The 23,920-nt window shown below is 37.6% G+C and overlaps 1 protein-coding gene across 3 annotated transcripts in view; it reads right to left on the bottom strand.

Moving 5' to 3' along the window:
* stet (stem cell tumor) overlaps positions 1–23,920 on the bottom strand; it is a 352,773-nt gene that overhangs the window by 29,294 nt on the left and 299,559 nt on the right. For all 3 annotated transcript variants that reach the window (XM_089071682.1, XM_089071683.1, XM_089071684.1), the window contains one exon: positions 4,778–4,920. In XM_089071682.1, the coding sequence (XP_088927808.1) occupies positions 4,778–4,920 (143 nt within the window). The remainder of the gene's footprint in view (positions 1–4,777; positions 4,921–23,920) is intronic.

The raw sequence follows: 23,920 nt of genomic DNA, 5'->3' as shown, positions 1-23,920 counted from the left end.
AAATTGGATCTTCGTCGTGTAATTAAACGTTTCACTTTCGTGATTAAAAAAGTGTGGCTAAACTTCACTCTCTTTCGGAACTCTATTCTAATTATCAACATGCTCCAATTATCAAAATATTCGCTACAAGATATATTATTAATTAATTTTCGTAATTGACATCTAATGGCGATTAATTTCAATAACGATCGCGCTTCTGAGAAGGAAACTGAATGTAATCGCCTGTGCAATTTGTTCAGCAACCTTCCACGAGAATTTTCATTCCCACGGAGGGATGCGCTGGCGAAAGTTTCGATCCACGTGGCGCGCGTCGCGTGTAGGAGAGGTGCGGGGTGTCGCCTCGGCGATATTAAGGGGCACCAGCCTCCGGCGCATTTATGCGACATTAAGAGGAGGACTCGCAGCATAATGGTGTGTCGCCGCGCTCGTCGCGCATGCATAATGCCGCATCGGTAGCGCGCGAGTGACGAGGGCTTATAAAAGCGATGGGATGGTGGACATCGTTATTTAAATTGAGTTACGAGTCGAGAGATTCGGGCATATTCGTTTTTTTTTTTCTCCTTTCGTACGGCGAGGAACTTCGCCATGATTTACGAAGCCCGAAAGATGCCACGTTCGCGAGCGTTCTCACCATCCCAGAAGACGGTATCTTATGTCTGCATCGCACCAGTAGTAATAGTATGTAGATTTTGTTCTAAAAAAAAAAATGAGTGATATAATAAAATATGAATACAATCAGTACTTTATTCCTTTTCAATTTTTTAAATTTTATTTTTTCACCATTTTTTTCCCCGTAAATGCTAATAATGAAAATAACAAAAGATAAAATTTTCATAATATTATAATAATTTAAATTTAATATATAAAAGACGTGAATAATTTAAATTATCTGTATTTTTAATTATCTTAATTTCTTCATTTTTTATACGATCATTCATACGTATTAAAATTTGTTGAATCTTATATATTAATTATATCGATATATTACTTGTTTACTTATATCGATATATCTACTTGTCTGCTTAGAAAATGCTATTTTTATTTCTATACAGAAAATAAAAATTCTTCACTGCTAGATTCTTGCGTTCTTTTTTGAACCGTCGCGCGTGTCCGAGGACGATTCGGCCGCAACAAAGCGGCCTTGTGAATTCAAGCTTGATTCGCGCAAATCGATATACCATGAACAACGAGATACGGAAGCGTGTCCTATCTCGAGCGACGCGAAACCTTTCGGTGTGACTCGTATTTCGCGGACTCGACGATACCATTGTGTCTAGCGACAAACGCTGCTGCGCGTTGACTTCCCGCAATTATGGCGATTGTCTCGATTTTTCCGCGCTTCCGGCTTTCTCACGGGCACCGCGCGGAGACAAAAGGGGACAGAGAAGGAGACAGAAGAATACGACGGAGGCGCAACTTCGGAGCACGACAGTTTTCACATTAATAACGGAGGAAGCTCGATAACGTCTGGCGGAGGTAACGGGCGTTACGCGGAGACGGAAAAAGGCGCTCGATAGCGCGAACCATCTTGTTTTTATAATTAATCGCCTGTCGCCTGGCTGAAGCGCCGAGCTTTTTACTCGTCGATTATGGATCGCGCTTCTCTGCGGTAGCCTGTGTGTCACCGCCGACGCATTATACCGCTTATCATAACTTCGATTTATGCCAATTAGTGTAATTGACACGTAACGCCCACGTCGTACGTAGCCGATCTGAAAATTACCGATGTGCATCGATTACGGAAATAGTAAAAGTAAAAAAAAAAAAAAGAGGACGAAAACCGCGATCGCCTTATTATCTTTATTCCTTACCGCAACGCGCGATTTACTCGAAACGCAATTCTAAAACGTATCTACCCGCGCTCGTAGAGTATCTTCCTCCGAAGATCCGTCTCTCGAACGAATTCATCAGCTTCTACGAAATTTATCTTCGACTTACCGAGCGCGTTACCATCTTACCGTTCTCGAGCTCTTTCGGGATCACGTAATGCTCAGAGAAATGACTTTTGATGGACGCGCGCGGGGCGTTGCTCGCATTAATAATCCAGTTGCCGCGATAACGTTTCACCTGAGAGCATGGATGAACGAAAGAAGTAACTAGTAAAAAAAGACGAACAACGAATTAAAGAAAAAAATTTAAGGAAAAGAGAGAAAGGGAAGTAAAAATAAAGCATAGTACACTCCGAAGTACCGTTTGAACAATAACAGTAAAATGACAACGATACAATACAAGTGCAGCATCAAAAACTCTAAGCAGAATTATACGTAAGCAATTAAAAATGTACAATAAATGATAATACTATTGAATGAGAAGGACATGAAAAAAGTTAATTAAAATAAATATTAATAGTATCTAAAGGAAAACAACACGGGCAACAAGGAAAAAATAAATTATGAATGTGACGTGCTGTATAAAGAAAAACAAAAAATAAAAGGATGCGGCAAATAAGAAGATCCTAATATCAAAAATGATATAAGACAAAATAAAGAGAATAATGAGGGAGAATAAAAAAAAGAGAAGGGAAATGAAAATTGGCCGAACGCATGTTTTCTATGGCAAGGAAAACAACGACGGAGTCACTCTTATCGCCGTTTCCATACGCACGTAGGGAAAACGGTCGTCTTATCTGGCGTTTCCATGAATAATTTAGAAAGCTTCGCGCGCTGAAAACTTTTATTCTGTTGATGATAGAGAGGGAAAGACAGAGAAAGAGGGAAGCGTAAAATCGGCCGTACGATCTCATCTCCCGATTTCTTTTCTTCTCTTGATGATAAAAGGGAGAAGGGAGTAGAAATGTTGATGCGTCCAGAGAAATATCAGGGATGGAAGAAAAGTCAGGAGAAGAGCAAAAAAATCGTTCGAGAGGATAGAAAGGGGAGGAAGGCAAAAACCATCGACGTGGAGCGAAAGAAGAGAAAACGAGATGGAAGGCACGATGGAAAAATAGCTGCGAGCAAAGAAAACTGCCACCTTCCCTCTGAGCTCCATAGCTGGGGAAGAAATGCGTGCCGAAACACTTATACAATAATTCGTTTCCCGTGTGATGCCGCTTGAATTAAATCGATGTCAAGCGAAGGTGCGGCAACATGATTCACGATCACAAAGACCGGAATTGAGTATAATTAATCGAATGATCTAACGCCTACTATCCATGATGGACGCAGGTGGCCGATTTCGAATGTACAGGGTCGCATCTGTTTCATTCTAATAAGTCTCCTTGCGCAATCAGTCTTACAATTTCTTCCCCGCAATCTTAAGCAATTTTTGCGAAAGAATAAAGAAGCTTAAGTAAATCGCAAAATAAATCTATTAATTAATTTCCTCATATTAAATTTTTTTAATTAAAATAGATTACGGATTCAGGTTTTTAAAAATGTTTGTATCGCTTTCAATTTATTAATATTTTAGATATAAAAAAAAAAGTTTCCCACTGGCAATAAAATATGAGACAACTTTCAAGTCTATCTCATAACAGGTGTGTGTATGTGTTATTTTCTTCATCTGCTATTTTATTATATATTTATAAATTTATAATATATTATATTTTTCTTTCTTTATTTTTCTTTGTTATTTTCTTAGAGCTTATATTCTTTTCCACAAACATCCCGTTAAATCGATACGTGATTGCGACCTTCTATGTTGACAAATCATAAAAATCATACTGCAGCTATCGTGTACAGCAAAATTGTGCTGAATTAAATTCGCAGCGCACGCACGAAATATGTACGGTAGGTTGATTCTGCAAGTTCGGCGAAAAGAAAGATGAAAAAAAGAGCGAAAGCACGGCAGAAACGTGGTTTATCTTGATCCTTTTTTTACGCTATCGTAATCGCAATAATTCGCGTTGCGCCACGACAGCGTTACCGATTTTAAAGTCCTGAGTTTCTCTCCCTTCCTTTTTTCTTTCAGTATTATAATTCGCATTATCTTCGATTGTGATATTCGATTGCGATGCTATCGTATCAAATCGAAAATAATGCGAGTTGTAATACTGAAAGAAAAAAAGGAAGGGAGAGAAACTTAAGACTCTAAAATAAATGACATTCGAACTGTCGCAACATGTAAATCCAGTTCTCATAACGATGAACAAATCGCCGACATGATAATGCAATTAAAAAATAATGAAATAACGATATTTACATGACATAGAAAACTTTTTATTCGAGATAATCGACAGCCAAGACTGTTCGAATGCAGTTTTCGGGTCATATGAAAAATGCGGTCTTTATGATCGTCGTTGCTCCAAAGTTTCACGAAGGTTTTTATCGACTCGCTCACGGCTCTCTCGTATTTTTCCAGCTGCGAATTCGTCCGCGACACCCTCGATAACTTAAATGTGCACTGACGCAGATTTGCTTTTGTATCCATTAGTGCGAAAAAACGTTGGTTTGGAACGTTACATAAAGTCGCATCGGTACGTGATATAAAAGCAAACGTATGCTCGAATTACATCGGCATTTCTCTCTGCGATGGTAGAGAAAATTAACGATGCGCATACCATGAAGCAAAGAGAAAATCGAATTGCCAGCGCGTTTCTGTCGGCTGGCAGAGCGGAAGGATAGCGCGATATCGAGAGATCCGATATTATTCGAGACGTGACACCACAAATATCCATTAAATATGAGCGTGTCGTATATTCGCGAGAGACACGACTGCAATTACGCAAACAGCCGAGTCGTGAGAGACGGAAGAAGAAAAGCACGAGATTTTGCGCGGAATGTATTTACGACGTGATTAAGTGTCTTTCAGAGGAATCGAAAAAAATCACGAGACTCACCCAGCGTGCAGGAACATGTAGAACGCGAACCTCCAGAGTTCGAGCCGCTTGTCCGGTCTGTAAATGAAGACACTGTCGATCGGCACCGGTCCGGAGGGATTCACCTCGCCCATCGCCACTGTGTAATACGTGAAGAAACCAAGCTGCAACAAACAAGTAAATTTATCATTAGTAAAAGTTGAGATGGACATGTGATAAATGAAGAATCTTCATAATAAAGCTTACCAAATTTATTACAGTCAAAATTGTTAAAAAAAAATTGTTGCGACGTAAATATGCTTTTTTATGAAATATTTATTTTTAATATTATATAGAAATTTTATATTTGTATATCAGCGCGTAAAATGTTTGAATATCAAAATGTTTGAATGTTAAAAACATGTTTTATTTATTTGTTATGCAAAATGTTATCTAATACTGTATAGAATATAATGCTATTATTCTGCTATTATTATCTTTAAAATTTAGCAATAAATTATCTCTCATTTATTCTAGCTAATCCATAATTTATTATCTATTTTTAGAATAATATTTTGTCAACAAACCATCATATCTAAAATTTACAAAATATTTTCCCAAGTAAATCCTTTGAGTAATCTTTTTTCCATAACAGGAATCATAAACTAGATAGCTAACGCAGCAAAAATATGAAAAAATACCAGAGATGGAAAGAAAGGGTAAATTAAAGTATGTTAAAACAAAGGAAAATTACTCGAACTACATGGAGTGTTAGGATACGTGTGATGAATTAGTCACGCAATGCATGCAAAAATGAATGATATATATTTCGTATCTCATTATGCTGTGTTAATAAAAATGAATTATTTCTCCCTCGTGACATTTAGATATCATATTTATTAAAAGATCTTGATCACATTTAATACCACAGTACTAATATCATCAACAGAAAATTAATTTTTGCAGATGATTAATGATACTTTTTGTAAGAATTACAAATTTTTTATTTAACATCAGCGCAGTTTATTTTTAAAAGTCACAATTCATGTCGAGTAACTGTAAACTTTAATTTTTGTCAAAGCGATTATTCGATAGTTTTTTGATATTACAAATAATTTTCAATGATTTTCCTTACATGTGCAAAGAGCTAAGTTTTTTTTTTTTAGACAATATACAAATAACAAATATCAAATAATAATAAACACATACAATGTATTAATGTCTATCGCATGTCTACTGAAAATCACGCAACAAAAGTTACAACGCGACTAGAACTCATTTACCTTAATCACGCCAAGCACCACCCTATTACATTCGTCTCTTCCTCGGTGCCTGACCTCGAGGAGAATAAGAGATGACTAAGAAAACGGGCGAAATCGGGCGCGCAAGTGAAATGTATGCGCATAAATTGCGCGACTCTCCGCGCAATGCCATCGGTGTTGAAAGGGTTAATCAGCGAGGCGGTGGTACGTTGAACCCGCATAACAGCGGCGATAAAGATGTCGACTCGTGTGCGCGGTTGTAAAAACGCCTGACGAAAAGACACAGGGAAATAAATGGGGGAAAAGTCGCGGGCGCGCACGCACACAGCACGCACGAATATACCGCATTGCGTGCAGCCTGTTAATATCTTCACCCCGATATGTGCCGCTTATAGTTCATGTGACGTAACATTTCCTTCGCGAATAAAAAAATACGCTGTGTAAATAAAAACATTCTATAAGCTTTACGTAGAAGAATTCTTCGATCAACTCGGAGAATTTTTAAAAATTTAATCAAACATTATCGAGATATTATTCCAAATTTTCCCGAGCTCTAAGATTTCATGAATAAATTTTAATTTCAATGAATTAAAATAATAAAATAAAATAAAATCCGCTCAGAGCCAGACAGTTCTTAATTGTATCTGCACTAATACAACGTTAATATTGATAAATTATAAGTAAATTAATAAAAAACCTGTAGATTAATTTTGTAAAAATCAATATATATATATATATATATATATATATATATATATATATATATATTTATACAAAGCTTTACCGAATACCAGACATCGATTAAGCTCATGTCGAGATTTCTTCCTTTTCACTATCGTTCGAAAAAATGTCGATGCAACCAAAATGCAAAAAGTCTCACGTGATACGCAGACATTACGAGCACGTGTCGCCGTGTCGCGTCGCGCGAGGCGGGACGGCTCTCTTTCCCGGCATCGCGACGCCGGAAACTTTCGGAATTAAATCGACAGTTTCGCGATGCGAGCAGGCGAGCCGTAAATAAAAGCGAAAGACGCGTCCCGTGTGCTACAGATTCGTGACTCGCGTTTGTAACCGGTGACAGGGTATACATGGCGGCCGTTTACACGCCCGGATTTAATTTCGCGTTTGGTCCCATGCAAAACTGCGAGAACGACGCGGCAACGAAGTCTGTATCGTATGTTGCCGTTGACGAATCTATCTGAGATTTGGCTTTGGAAATGCGGGCGACATGTTTAAAAGGATCGCGAGAGAGAAGAGGCGAAAAAAAGTCACTACGAGCCTTGATGCATTTCACGCTTGCCATTGTAGTCGTTCCACTGAATGCTACTTCAAATCGAATGAACAATGCAGATCTGCATATCGATATTTTTCTCAATTTAAATTATCATTCTTAAAAGAAAAATATTTCTTCAGTCTTTTCTATTTATTTTTTATTAAAAAATTATAATTATTTTTATTTATTTTTGTGTAAATTATTTATATAAATTTTTTTTGTAATTGAAAAGAATTTAAGATAAGATCAATGAAATAATTCTCTTGAGTGCTACTATTTTGCTATTAATTATATCGCAATGCATTTAACATCGTATAATTTTCATATCATTTATTAGTAATTGTTGAAACGTAATCGATGCATAGTTGAATCCTACTGACGTTGTAATGTTAATTCTACCAATATAATATTATCTACGCAAAGGATTTGGCACAGTCACAAATACGTATTTTAATTAATTTATTAATCGATCAATATACATACTTCACGTTAATATTAATCTCTCTCTGTTAAATATTAATTATGATAATTGTTTGAGATAGCCTCGATTAAATCCGCTCGACATCCGCGCAAAGAAACTCTTCTCGTCCGTAAAAGAACTCCGTAAAAGAGATAAAAGGAATATTGCGCAAATATACAGAGACGCGTCTCGCCGTTGCATTATACAAACTATCCGGCGTTTCGTAAATGACGGCGATATTGCGCGGAAATATTAGAAAGACCGAGAGCTTCTTTGCGATACGGCGAATGCTTGTTTCGTTTAACAAGAGTTCAGCTCGAGCGATCTATCCCGCGTAAAAATTCTATATTCGTCTGACGTGATTCACAGAAATTGCAAATTGCCATTGATTCTACGAATGATTTTACGAAATATATATTTTCGAGAAATAATTCTCACGATACAAAATCGCAAAAATGACATATTACAGCTTAAATACTTCAATATTTAAAATACTAATAGTAAAAAAAAAAAAAATAAGTATCTGACCTGATATTTATGCTCTTCTTGATTGATATTTAAATGCCTTTTCATGCACGTATAACCTACATATCAGTTCGGCTCATCAATACTCTTCTTTCTCCCACGCCGCAGAAAAATTCCTTTCGCACGCGGAATTCTTCCGTCGTCCGCCCCAGACGTTTATTACGTCATAATGATCCCGATCGCATCTAGTAAGTGAATGTAATGTTACGGGGACAGGCGGGCAGAACGAGCGATATAAATCAACCGATGTAATATTACATCGGGACGTGGCGCGACGGCCGTTTATACGCTGTATTGTTTCGGCAAAACCGGGGAAACATAATGGCGGAACCCTAAGCATAATACGGGCCTGCGTTGCGCCACTCCGACAGGGAGGCAAGAGCCGGAGAGCGGACAACAAATTGGTTTTAAGACCGAGGAGCCACGGTGGTTTCCGCCATTGTGGTCGAGGCATTAATTAGCCAGTACTGAAAATTGTTCGCGCGTCTTTTCGTCCCGTTTTTCGTCCTCCCCCTCCCTCCTCTTGCTTTTGTATCGTGATATTTTTCGGCAGAAATCTCGCCAACGACACGATAAATTTCACCAAAAAATTTTTTTATCACACACGTGATATATTATATTTCTATATAAAATACAAATAAATATAAATATACAAATAAAATATATAAATATATAAATTAATATATAAATTAAGATAGGATGTAACAGCTCGCGTGAAGCATAAAAAAATAGGTAGGCGCTATGTCGACGAATGTTTTTTGATTCGGTACAAAATAGTACACATTTCATTGTTTTTCTCCCATACCAGGGATTATCATATCCAAAATTGCTTTGGGGATTCGGCATACACGACATGTAAATGGAATGAAATATATTCCATCGTTTGTCGAAGTCTAATTCGTTTCGTAATTGATAAAAGCGGGCAACTAATAACATTTATCTGCGATTATACGCCGGTATCGATGCAGGGAGGGAATAAACAGCACGTCGAAAATTATCGAAACACGCTTGCATGGCAGGAAGTAATTATTCGCTACAATTTCGTTTTAATTAGAGCACTTTGCGGATTTTTATCCGGTGAATAACGCAGGTAAATAATTACTCTTTCAATTGCACAAATTTGCGGTACGTTTTAATGACGGTTTATTAATTGCCGCTATTGTGTATGACGGTTATAGAAGGATTAAAGCAAAGCAAAGCATAGAATGATTATTACCAGAAAATAAACAAAATTATCGTATTAATAATTACACTTGCAAAAATAAGAAGTGAAAAATAAAATTTTATAAAAAACACTGTAATTTCTCATATATTTCTTTTAATATGAGCTGTGAATTTGCTTTCATAATATTTTATAACATCAGAAACCAAATTGTATTAAAATCACTGGTAGCATTTTCAGCTTTTTATAAAAAATGCAATTTTAAAATTACTTTGTAAACCATCATGTTACTTCAGTGTTACCGCTACGTATATTATTCAGAATAATTATTATTATTTCAGTTTCATCATGTGAGTTCTCCGATTATTTTGTTGGTGGTCTTTTCCACAATATTTTAAAACATAAAATTTGCTTTTTTTTTCAAATATCAAAAGTAAAATTAAAAAAAAATATATAATCACGGAAGAAAAATTTATTATGATTCATTACAGAATAAATCGTAAATAAAATATTAAACTAAAACGTTATTGCTTATAGATTTTTTTCTTCAAAGCTTTTTACAATAATCTCTTCAAATATTTCCTTTTTATTAATTTTTAAAATCAATTATTAACCATTAAATATAAAAAAAATTTATTTTTATAGCTTAATTAATCATAGAATAAAACTTTTAATCATAAACAAATTCTCGAAGTTATCAGTTATCCTAAGAAAAACAGCAAGCATTCTGCATCACCCAGCATCAATAACAACGTCTTTTCCACCGCTTAATTTTACGGCAAGTGATGCACTTCCGTCGCGCTAATGGAACTGAGATCCCCAAGAAACAGCCTTGACAACGGAATTCGCAAATAGCTTTGTAACGTAGCAGTGACGTGGTCAAATATTTTTTATTTTCTTCGTGCAAATACACAAGACCTCTATTCTATTTTTATTGATGACACAGGTCAACGTATTGATTTATCCATTATTAATTACAAGTTATGATAAAAATTATATAATAAAATAAAATATTTAATGCCATATATAAGTAAACATTATTCCTATTTTAAAAAGGTTTTTATTACTTCCGGCTTTCAAGTAATTCCTAATTAGGAAGAAAAAGATAAGTGTTAAAGATAACTGCATGTTAAAAGTTAACTATATTTCTGCAAAAGTCTCAAGGAACGTGAGGGACATTTTGAAGTTGCAAATGTCTACGGTCGGATGACGTTGAAAGCTTAGAAAAAAAAAATGAAAGAAGCGAGAAAGAGGAAAGGACGTCGGAGAGAGGAGAAATCGATGAAAGAAGAGTACGAGATAGGAAGTAAAGAGAGACGTCCGGAGAATTTTCCTTATCCAAGAGAGGGGGAAAGAAGCAGGGAGAAAGAAGGCACAGAGAAATGCAAATCGCCGCGTTTGGCTCGATATGCAAAGGAAGAAATATTTGCGCGCACCGTGGATAGTATTGCGTAAGTTGAGACCACCATCCCCTGCTTCTTATCTCATGAAAGAAAGAACGGGGATTGGAAGAGGTCAGAAAAAGCGGAAAATAAGGTTCGTCGTCGACTGCCCGAGTTTTCTGTAAAAGAAAACGACGGCACGTCCGCGTATCGATGCATCGCGAGTGCATCGATACGCGATGCAAGGCCGTCGATGCAGCAGCAGCGGCGATGCAGCCTGCATTCCACCGCATCGGGAATTTTATCTCGGAGCTCTATCGTTACGGAGATGTTGACCGCGATAGTAAGGCTTGCGTGATAATTTTGTATCGACCTGTTTTTCCCCCCCATTTTCCACGACGTTCATTGATTCTATCGACGAAGTCGAAGCGCGCAAAGTACGCATTCGAGAACAATACAGATTAAGCCTGAATTGAATATTAAAACAAAATATTAAAACAATGGAGTTTTTAGTATAGGGGATTAAAAAATAAAAAAAATTTACAAGAAAGTTTTTTCTGTCTATTCATATATTACAGCGTGTAAGACTGTAATAAAATAAATAACATTAGCTCCAAATATATTAAGAAATGGGCATTGAAAGATTATGAAGAATATGCTAGGTAATTTTCGTTAAAATATGTGTACATATAAGCATTAATTTTATCTCAATAACTCATACTCGTGAGATTTTTTTTATAAAACTTTTTATGATTGTGCTGTATTTTAATTAAGCATAAAACGATGCTACATCGATGTAACCATGAGCACATAGAAACATACATTCACAGATGGTAACGTTTTATTTTCTAAAAAGCCACCTGTATCCGTAACTCTTCGGAGTGCCAACGTGGATCGGCGCGTGGATGCACTTTCCTTGGAAGCACATTCATGGGCGGCAACCAATGGGAAAGCCGAGAAACGTTGTCGGCTTTTCCGCAGCTTACAAGGTGTTTCACGGTTGAATATCCCGGTTGGCGCTGATAGCAACGCGTCTATCGTTCGTATTTTTCTCGCCGAGGACGAAAGCCTGACGAGCTCGAGAAAAATTCTCTCTGCAAGTAACACATTTGTTGTCCTTCGAATAACACCCATTATTCCGTATTTTTGTGGAAGCAATATCACTGCTCTCCACGCCAATGAAACAGTCACATACTCTGTTAAAATGGTTCAATATTATTTATCTAGATTATTAAAATAAGATATTTGTGGATCTAGAAAAGTAATATTTTTTATTACAACCAATTTAATTCATTAGAAACATAGAATTAATTTCTATTAGTAATTAAATCAAATATATCTAATTCAAAAAAATTATAAAAATCTGCAATTAATGTTGCGGATGATTAATACCATTGACTTTTTCATCTAGAATAGGTATCATTTTATGTTGTCACCCTAAACACAGGGCACGTTCTAAATTATTGATTCTTTCAAAATATCGACGTGTTATTGGACAGATATTACGGATTAATCTTGAGAAGAAAATAGAGGCATTTAACTCTCGGTATAAAGTTTTCCAATTTCGGTGGACAATATCTAATCCCCGGTGAGCAACGTTTACCTCTTCGTCACACCCTCGCGATGCCACGACCCTCGCGCCGGCCCTCTCCTCTCTTCTTCGTAAATTCCGGCGAATTCCACCGCGAGTTATGCAGACAGTACGGTAATTGTTCCATTACCACGAGCCCCTCTCCACGTCCGCTGCGTAACGTATGGCCGTTTAACGGCAACTTTTACGGATATCCCGTGTCGCAATTAACGTCGTATCTAATCCTGCGATGGCGATTAAGCGAAAACGCGAACGTCGACTTTTTCGACGCCTGAGGTACGACGCGAAATTTCGACTCGTTATCTCCTAACTTTTGCGCGCTCGGCTATGTCACTAATGAAAATAATATCGCAAATACAATGAATAGACATCTGCGCAGACACTGTATGTCACAAATGATTTCAATTTTGCATCATCCCACTTTGAAAATGTAACCTTAATTGATTATTTTAAAAGTTCTACTTCTGTAAAATGTAATTAAAAACTCGACAGACTCTAAAATCAGAAATTTTCATGAGAAATTATATGTCTGAAAAATGTTCTAAATACTTCATTAGTATGTGAGAGAAGATATAGATCTTCAAGATTTTTGCATAAATTTACAAGATTTATATTCTTCTAAATGTTCCCTTGTAAATTATATCTATAGTCCTTTACATATTAGTGAAATGAAAACTAAACGTCCCTCATTCTATTATCCTTTACTAATTCACTCCTTTCGTTCGTAATTTAAAATTACCTCGGGTATCGTGGACTACAATGGAGCGAAATAATCTCACGTAAACTTTATAACATCTCCTCATTTACGCTGAAAAGGAATTACGAAAAAATTTCATTTCGCAAAGCATATTCAGAATTACAGCAGGATTTAATCCGCAATATCGCTCTTACAGCGATCATTCTTTAGCCGAGCTTATGAAATGCAAATAAGATGTTACTTTATTACGCGCCCTATAAACGCGTTTATTAAATGAAAACAAAGCTGACATCAGGGTGTAGAAGAGCGCTGATAGATTCAAGTACGATTAATTAATGCTAGAAACGCATCATTACACACTTAGGTCGTGTTGTATGTCAGCCCAATAGATTAATAATCTTAATATAATAAAAAGTAATAATAAAGTAATGTAACAATACTGCTAAGTACATAGAGTATACGCAATACGTTTTGGAGAGAAGATTTTACTTTCACGTACCTTATATTATCGTGAAAGAAAACTTGAGAAACCTCGTGCTAGATCTTTCTCGGCGCTCCTCTAATCGAGAATAATTTGCAATTGCACAATGCACTCGAGACTGCATTACGCCGCAAGCTCGACCCGCGTCGCAGCAGGAAGGATACAAAATCGAGCTGCAGCGACGGCGACGGCGGCAACGACGGCAACGGGTTGCTTCGAGGGTAAAGAGGAAAAATGAAGCAATTAACCCGAGTGTCGGCTAATGAAGCTTAATAAGGGTACCCCGAGTTCTCGCAAGCCGTAATGCGTGACTACGTGCGCGCGCGGGTGCGCGTATCCGCGTTTTAATTAATACTCTCTTAGTCCAACGACACATCTTTCCTCGTCGAGCGTACGCGCCGCCGCCATTATCTCTATTGTTTTCTCATCATAACGTTATGCGCTCGGAAGCGCGCGTCATTAGGTGCGTTCTCTCGCAAAGCGTCTCGGCCTGTTCCCTCCTCGCGATGCAGGTTTGTTTCTCCGACAAGGCGGTATTCCTAATTTAATATTACCACACATAACGTGCATTTCTTCCTCAATTTTCAGTCAGAAAAACAGCGACGTCAAAGGTTAAGAGTCAAAGTGAAGGAAATCTTTTCTTTTTTCTGCTGTGGACTCAATAACGCCTTGAGAGAAAAAAAGAGAAAAAGTAATGAGAAAGTACTTTGCGTTCGATTGCACATCGTCGCTTTCTCGTTATTTCTCGTCGCTTTTAGCGTTATTAACACACTGCCATTCGGGCATGGATTTGTAGCTTGTTATCTCGACCACATGTCATACCATACATACATATATACATACATACATCCCGCAGTTGCGGAAGAAAGCAGAGGATGAGCGTGTGTAGGCGCAAATGGCGTGTCACATTTTCGACGTGAATTTATCCGGCGCTGAATTGAGCGAGCGATTCTCTTTATCCCCAACCGAGTCGGCGTTCTCTATCCCCTGGACAACGTCTCATTTTTTCCAATGTTTCCCGTGACGTTGTTTCGTCACAGTTTTCCTCGACAATTACTTGCTTGCCGATAAACTGACATGGAGCATTTTAAATTCGTCACTTTTCACAAAAAAGTAATCGCAATATATCGGTTTAACATTTTTGTCATTCGTTAACAAATTTCTTCCAAGAATTGGATGTTAAGATTTAAATGCGTAATGCAACGTGATGTTATAAAAAATATATTCATTCGGTCTTCAAGAAAAAAAAAAGAACAATTTTCACGGAACAATACATTGACACTGTTTTACGTTCGCATATTTTACATCAATTATGTTAGATCGATATCGACACTTTCACTTGCGTGCAGCGCTAAAGCTAGCGATTGGTTACTCAGGTATTAAAAAAGTACAAGGGTCCTGTCGCATAAATTCATCTACGGTTTTAACAAGGCTTGCGTGCCCGTAGCTGGGAATTAAGCGCGCTCTCGCCACTTTTATCCGCCTTCTGAAGTGTCGGTTAAATATTCCTTCTGAAAAGAATTTTACGGCAAATGAACGTTGCGCGAGTGCTGTAATAGAAAGAAAGCGAGAAACGGGGAAAAACGAAAATCGGGAAAGAGAAAGAGAGGAAAATGGATGGGGATGATAAAGGTAAAGGCGGAATTAATTTATTACAGCCCCTCCGGGGCTAGATGAAACAAAACGACACAACGAGCCTATAGTAAAGACAGTATCAACGGATGGAAAAAAGCGACGTAATAATACCGAGTGGGTGGGATTAAAAGGGGGATTAATTAATTACGTTCGTAACCCAATCCCTCCGAATTAGTCCCTCGGAAGAGCGAGCGAGACACGGAGCTCATAGCATAAATCGAAAGGAAGATGGAAATTTCTGTCATCTATGAAACGGGATTCTTCCTTTCCCTCGTAAACTTTCCGACAAATTTAGACTTCGATAAAAAAATTCTTGAATAACGATTACTGTAAAGTATTTTTAATGTAGAATTGTAAAATCAGAGTACAGTATTCGTTGCAATGAGAAAAATTTAAATTAATAGAAAGATAATTTAGCGATATATTTTATAATAATCATACGTAATTACTGTGGCTAAATTAATAATTTTTTAAATTTTCGTTCATAAAATCACGGAAAAAAATAAATAAGATCTTTTTTAAGTTAAACTTTGCATCAAATATATTTACAAAATACCTTTGCCTCTCCATAAAAATGGTAATATAATTTATATGATAATATGACAAAGTAATATGACAGTGACATGTGTTCAGTTATAATTATAGTTTATTCCGATATTCAGATGTGAAACAAGTAATAATCTTGTCTTAGCAAAAATCGCGTGTTTAGTATTAGTTAATATATAGAAAATCACATAGAGTTACTAACATAGAGATACATGTACACTTCTATTACCGCCACGTCACATTTTAACGACAGATACTTCGGCAAGCAAAATTTATTCTCACCTCGAGAGTGACGCAAAAACTGACGCGAAATTATCTAACTGGTAATAAAAAAAAAAAGATAAAAAAAAAGCAGGATCGAGATAATGGCAGAGAAAGGATGGAATTAAAGGGAGAATTAATTAATTAATTGCAGGAAAATGTTCAGCTCCGGGAGTTCCGTTAGATACGAAATAAGGTTGGATGTGCGTTCGAAATTGGAGCAAAAACAATTTAGAGCGATGTAAACTTCGCAAAGCAGGAGTGGTAAGCCGGGAAAAAAAACGAGGTAGAAAAAAGGCGAGGAGAGAGAGTTCAAGAGAATCCAAGTTTTACGATGAAGAACACGATCGCAGAACGACACCCTGCAGAGTGTAAGGCAGAAAAAAAGATACGTTTTTGTACGTTTTTGTATTTAAGTTACATCTCGTGTTATTTATACTAATCCAACAAATAATATTTAAATAATATTTAAATAAAAAACAGTTTTCGAGTGCAGTTATTTGAAAATTAATGAATAAGCAAACGATACAATAAAATTTAATTCTTCATATAAGTTCAAGTAATCTTTATTATAATGGTTTTTACTTCACTTAGCGAATATATTGATGCATTAATGGTTTAGCGATATAAATCTTTTATTTTTCAGTTCTACGTAAGATAAATGAAGTAGCAGTCACGTGTTCGTGTCGTATCACTTAATTACATCATCTTACTCCATAAGCATTTCGTGTTGTCCGACGGTGTGGCGTCGTCGTTTAATTAACAAGCAGGAATATTCATATTTAACGGGCAGGACGCGCGCGGCTCCGTGCCGGACCGCAAGCAGATTAAACGGCGCGAAAAAAAAAAAGAAGGAAAAACGAAGGCGGGAAGGGGGGAGGAAAAATGAATGCCGACGCGGTAACAGAGAACGTGCGACGCGACAAAAGCGACGACCCGGTGGCGCGCGCGACACGACCCGGGATTTCCGCGGAGTTTTCCCGCGTATTGCTTTCCGCTCCGAATCCGCTTGCGAGTCCCTTCTTCACCACCTGCGTCAGCGTCCCGGAGGATTTATGCATTTATACGGGCCGGACCGTGACCACATCCGAGAATGACGCCGGGTGCGGAGGTACGGGGGGCACGATAGAAAGCAGAGGAGAAGCAAGAGAATGAGCAGGATGAGGAGCAGGAGGGAGAGAGGATCTCCTCCCTCGATAATCGTCGCCGGCGTGTAATCGCGTTTGCACTCGAACCCGCGATTTATGACCGGTCACGTCAGCGTACGGGAATCGCCGTACGCGCGGACGGTTTCCGGCTTGATTAATGCAGGAAGGAGTGATGGAAATAATATACAGCGTCCATTCCTCCCGCTGCTGGGCGTTCAGGGTGCTCGCGCCGCTAATGGAGGAGCTTCTTCCTCTTTCGTTGATCGATGAATGCGACGCGCCATCCGCACGGCGGAGTAATAAAAGCGCGAAGAGATGGAGAAACGATTTCCGCATTGTATCGTCGGGTACGATACGTCAGATAACGCGAATGGAAAAGTGGAAAAGAAAGTAAATGATGTGCACGACCTCTTTGTTTTCTGTCGAATATCCGTTTTTAAAGCTATTTTAAGTCAGAAAAATTATATTTGGCCGTAAATTAGAAGACAAATAAAAAAAAAATGTTGAATAAATTTTGATAAAGCAAAGAAACGCCGCTTTTTTTTCTCTCGTAACGGAAGATCCACGATTTCACTGACATATCCGTAAATCGAAACTTAATCCATCGTTTCGTTTTTGACGGTCGGCGCCGTCGTTGCTGGCAAAAAGCCTCTTTCACGCTGTACGAGCACTCGCCATCTTTCCCGGTTTAGGCGCTTTTTGCCATCCGATGAGAAAACGGATGGACTTCGATAATACGAGAACCCCCTTAGTAGATGTAAATAAGCCGATAGAAGGGACGTGGATTTAAAGGAGGGGAGGGATGATCCTACTTCAGGGTACACCAAAATGCTGACCAAAATCGATCAAGTGTACGCGCACAATGAATATTTCATGCAATATTTGTCTAAAAAACAAAGGATAATTCTTATCCGATAAAATCGTGCCCGTGCGCGTTTCATGTAATATTAATTTTGCAAAAAAATTTGCTATCGGCAGACAAGATCGTAAACGAAATCCGGCGGTTGTTAAAAACAGAGAGAGAGAGAGAGGGGGAGGGGGAGGGGAGTAAGTCCTATGAATATTTCATGCAATACTTGTCTATAAAAATAGGAGAATATTCGTGGGAGAGTCGACGTAGTACGTCGAATCTAGTCCGCGCGGGCGGGAATTTCTTCTTTCAAAGAAATATTATTATTGTTCGATGTGAGCACGCTTTCCAAAGTGCATGTCGATGCGATCGAATATCTCGCGGAACAATTTGTGCCAAGGAAAAGAGAAAAGAACGGAGGCTTCTTTCTTTCGCGAGGTAGTTTAATGCAGCTACATTGCAAAGTAACGATAACGATAATTGTTTGAAACACGATATTGTCTTAATACGATGTCCGATTTATTTCAATTTCTTATACAGAGCATTTTCAAATCGCAATCGTAAATATCTCTTTCATAATAATAAAATTGGCAGAAACAGAACTTGTTACAAAGCTTCTTACATAGTAATCGCGTTTCTACGAGAATTAAAGAAAAAAAGATAAAAGGAATATTCCGCGGCTTTCCTTCCATCTTTTCCATTACTCACGTGCGAACATTCATCCGTTATGTCCATCTTCTTTCTTTATCCTTCTTCAGTAAGTCGTGTCGCCATTGCTCGTTGCCTTCGCGGAATGTAGAAGGAAGTGGGAAGAGTTATCTTCGAGTGCACGGTATAATATTGTTAGGTATGCAAATTAAACCATTCAAAAGCTCTGATGAACTTCCGGAACTTCCAGCGTGCTTAAAAAAGGGGGGATGGTGCGACAAAGGGCGAAAAAGAGTGAAGTTTCGTCACGTTGAAGATGGAGATGAAATCAACACGAGTTTGAATAATTAATCTTGGGTAAATGTAAAATTTGATGTTTTCGCGTTCTAGGAGAGGTCTATTCAAATACGACTAACTTAATATAATTAATCCAAAGTAGTTAGTGAAACATGCACCTTGTTTTCAGAATATTAGGAATATGACAACTGCTAACAACACAAATAATTGTACGTTACATTCATTTACTCGGACAAGGGAATTACTTAATACCTCTTGTAAATATTAATTAATCATAATTTAAAAAAACAATTATAATACATTTTATCTAAAAATATCTCAAAAGATATATAATTTGATAGAAATGGCAGATATTATCAGCGGTCATTATTCAGCATATTATTATTTTAAATCGTAAGTCGTAACTCAGTAGTATTTCCAGCCACTCTTCAGATACTTTCACTTTGCGATATCATTAGCATAAAATAATCACCGTGGCAACGTGGAACGTGATTTCATATAAATTCTGAAGTTTGGATAACGCAGCTTCAGGATCCCCGTGCAAAAAGGAAACAAAAAAAAAATAAAAAAAAATAAAAAAAAAATAAAAAGAAAACATAGAGAGAAAAGTTCGGTTTCAATTTCCACTTTCTGTATCTCTCGCGATTGTCTTACGCTGCTTAAGCAAGGAATGAAAATTATTTTCATCCCTCAACAAGTATTTCAAAGTTTGCTATTCCGTAACTATTCCCGCAATGTTATGTTATGTAACAGGCCATATAACATCAAAAATATAATTTCACTTTAAATTATAATAAATATTTTGACTAATAATATATAAGTCTACGTCTTCATCCTTGCAACAAGTCTTACGAAATAATTAACAAACTGAATAATTTAGAAAACTCAGCTTCCAAATTTCCATACACGTGTTCGTAGAATCGTTAAGGAAGCTTACGTGAAGTAATTGCCAATTACAATTGTAATGGTGAATGTAAGAAGCGGAGAGACGTTAAGTATCTGTGATATAATGCCATTGTCGAACGTAATCCGACTGCAACGTTTATCGAAGCCATTAACATGCAAATTTTAGTGTAACAGCGTTATCTCCTTGCGAAAATGCGTCTTTAAATCTACATTCGTCTATCCAATTAATAGAAATTTAATTAAAAGAAATCCATTGCAGCACTTAACAGCTGATGCACCGGTATTATTCTACGTCGCAGTTAAACGACGTAGGTCAATTTAATAGATTTTTTTTTTTTTTTTTTCGAAACAATTTAACCAGTTAAAGAAATCCGATTTCAACTCTCTTTGTTGATCGTATATAATCGTTCACTAGATTTACAAAAAGCATCTGTCTAGGATTGTCGGAAAACCATCTCACTTTATCCCCCTCCTCTGCTCTTCTCTCCCTTTCGGTACCACCTGCCGAGCGCGATCGTCCCGTAAAATATTTCGAAAGTACGACAATTTACTGCGGCTTTTCGGTTGCGGTGGAAGATATTACGCATGATATATCCGTATCAGAGACCGTCCGACGGATATATTGTATACATCGTGTGCTCGCGTGCGCTATTAATGTCCCCCTCGGCATTGTGGATTGATTATCGTCCTCTATGCAGTAATTTTTGTCGAGTCGTCCCGCGTAGAGTTACGATTCCGGCATACGGTTGTTTATCGAAAATCGATAGTGCCACGTTTATATCTTTGCGTTGTTCAAATAGAACATTCACCGAGCGACGTTTAAGTTTCTTCATTCGTTATATTCTATTTTAACGACGGATGGGACTTTATTAAATCATTACGTCGTATTCCAATAGTTTAAATAGAGTGTTTAAGAAATCTTAATGTTTAAAGAAATGGTGATGTAACTGTAAATGTAAATGTAATTATTACGAGATAGTTAATATCCTCAATAATCCTCGATTAATCATGTAATTGAAATGATTTTAGAAATTAAACACGGGGAATTATTTTTTTTAGAATGTCACCATATGTGTTCCGCAATATTTCATTACAATCAAGTAATATTGCAAAATCTATTTACTGAATTTTTCAATTAACCTAGTGGAAATCAATAATGTCCGCCCCCTATGCAATTTCATTGTATTGTTACGGAGTTACGCGTTTATTTTATTTTTCAATAAACGTAATGAAAAGCTGAAACGAACGATAGAGAAATCCATTTTGCAGCTAAAATTCACGAATTGCGATTATGCACTCTCAAATTTTTTTATAAAAATCATACCAAAACAGTAATAGTAAAAAGTATATAATATGAATAAAATATACTACTCATGCATTTTGCTTGATGTAACACGAATAAATGGAATAGCATATAAGTCATAAAATTTTTTTAAATATTAAAAGAATGAAATACAAGGTTTTACTTTTTCACGTACTCTCGATTCCAGAAATCAAGAATGAAATATTATATCGTATTTTATAAAACTAGATATAATCACGGAAAATGCATGTAATTATGCATAATTTTAAATTACGTTACAGGCTTTTATCACGCTTGGCTTTATTGCCGCATCGTCACGGCAGTGATAAAGACAGTGATAAAAACAGCGATACCATCGAGGTAATGATTTGATGGAACGCTCGCGTCGGATCACGATGGTGAGGACGGTAGCAGTTAGTCCCGTCGGGGTGAATGATCAGACGCGATGAAAACAGTAGTTAGTGTCAGCTATGGTACGGCGAGTACATAAAACCGGTACTTATTGGCGGAACATCGTTCTCCGCGCTCGAAGTAGCTACCGCCGCCGTGTGATCAGCCGCACCGATTGCTACGGCCGGTCAGTAGTCGATACATGGCCGGTGGTCAGACGTGCCGCTGTAAGCGCGCGGCTCAGTAGTCAGTATCAACGCAACGGACCGACATGCTTACACGAAACGGAGCGCGCAGTGGTTTGGTATCGACATTGGTCGGACCGTAACAACCTCGAGATAGAGATTGTATATTTGATGCGATCTCTGACGATTCAATTGCATTGAATAGTTGTGAGAGCAAAGCTACATTATACTATGTATTTTCTGACGATCGATTCCTCGCTTTAATTAATTTATTTACCAAGTTCATTAATTTTATGTATCTTGTCCGCATAAATCTCTCTCTCCCTTTCTCTCTTTTAAAAAGTAAATAAAAATATATTGGCGTATAAGTCGTTTGTCACGGTATTTTAAGTAGAGCTCCAACTTGATAAATAATACATATTTAATGAAATCGCCGTAATAAAAGCTAAGTTAATTAAAGTGAGAGAGAATTACGGCGGATTGTCGCACGATTCTTTTAAGCAGTATTGAGAGTATCGTTTTTATATCGCATTCCGATTTAATGTATTCAACGGGCGAACTCCGGTATTCATTTATAAGGCGGTAGTAGTAAGAGTCGACGCAATGATCAGACACGCTGGGCCGTTCAAACGAGTTCCACTGCGCCGGCAGATAACGGAATTCATTACCAGGCATACAGTCGACGTTATTTCCTTCTGCCCCCTTTAATTTACGATTATTTCAAGCGTTCTGATTTAATATCTGTAATACTTTAAACATATCTACATGTATAAAAGCGCATACATTATTTTAAACATACGAATGTTGATTTTCGATTTCTATGCAATTGGCGATTTATTATCTAATGTATGTATAATAAACATTAAAATCGCACTTATATTCTTATTTTAATTAATTTTTATGTAAATGATTCATGTAAATAATTAAATTTCAATATCTATTTCAATCTATCTATCTATCAAATATCTATATCAAATTTAAGATTTAATGATGTATTAATAATTTAAAGGAAATAGCGATAATATTATTTTGGTAACTTTATTATAAATATATTTTTTCCATCATTTCCTTTATTTTGTAGTATATATCGGATTTAGCATTGGCATGCTAGTTAATAGTTGTACCACAACATACGTTCAGACTAATTAAATTATCCTCGGTTCACTTGATAAGCAGCTTATTAAAAGGGCGCGTGACATAATTGTCCAACTATCATTTGCAGATTAACTATATAGTCAACTACGTAATTAAATCGCACATAATTTCCTATATTCGTCTGACGCTCGCGCAATTCCCTTGTGACTATACCAGAAATCTATCCTCCTTATCCGCCTCCAAGCGGGACCGTGGCAGTTCCCCTTATCCTCTGGCCGGCGCGAACGCACGGAACTATTCCCGTGCTATTAATTAAATTTCCAGCCCGCCCCTCTCGCTTCCTCCCCGCAAGCGGGACGCACGAAACGATTTCTCGATTTCATGATTTCTCGACCGCCAAGCTATGCGCGCTGGGCCCCCGTGGCAGTTCGCAGACGACCGCAAAACTCCGTCACGTAGCCGAGAGGGTAGTAGGCGGCACGAAAAGCTCGGGGGTGGCTTACCACCCCTTCCTCCGCTGCCCGTTTCCCCTTGTTACCTCCCTTCTGCATCGTCCGCGTCCTGCAGCTTGCAACGGTTTAACGCGATCCCGTGCAAATTTGTATGCGGCCAAGTTTATATGGTACCCGGGTTGAGCATTAGTTCCATCTACCTTCGATCCTCCTCACTTCGTCCCGCCGCTGCCACTGCCGCCAGCCACCCCGTCGCCCGCCGCCCCGCTTCAATCCACCACCCATCATCCTCGCCCCTCGCCACGTTTACCCTGAGTCAACATAGCCGAGAGCGTATCACATACAAGCGGCTGTATCTGTGCACGTGTGTCTTTACACGGTGTACACATATAAGTATGTATACGCGGTGTCCAAAAAGCCGCGTACTTGCTGCCGTCCATGAATTACCCGGTTGTTGTTACCTAATTTCCAAGCATTAAGCTCCTCGCTGAATAGATTACCCTTTACCCCGTCGTAAATAAAGCTTATTATCTGTTTATATTCGTAATCCACGCTTCGTCAGAATTTCTTAATTTGCAATAATTAATAAATCCATACGGCATTACGGCAATAGAGAAGACGCGAGAATGACTTAAC

The sequence above is a fragment of the Pogonomyrmex barbatus genome, unplaced genomic scaffold, assembly GCF_055798465.1.
Source record: "Pogonomyrmex barbatus isolate J1 unplaced genomic scaffold, ASM5579846v1 scaffold12, whole genome shotgun sequence".
NCBI classification, from domain to species: Eukaryota; Metazoa; Arthropoda; class Insecta; order Hymenoptera; family Formicidae; genus Pogonomyrmex; species Pogonomyrmex barbatus.
This window is presented reverse-complemented; position numbering and strand designations above follow the sequence as displayed.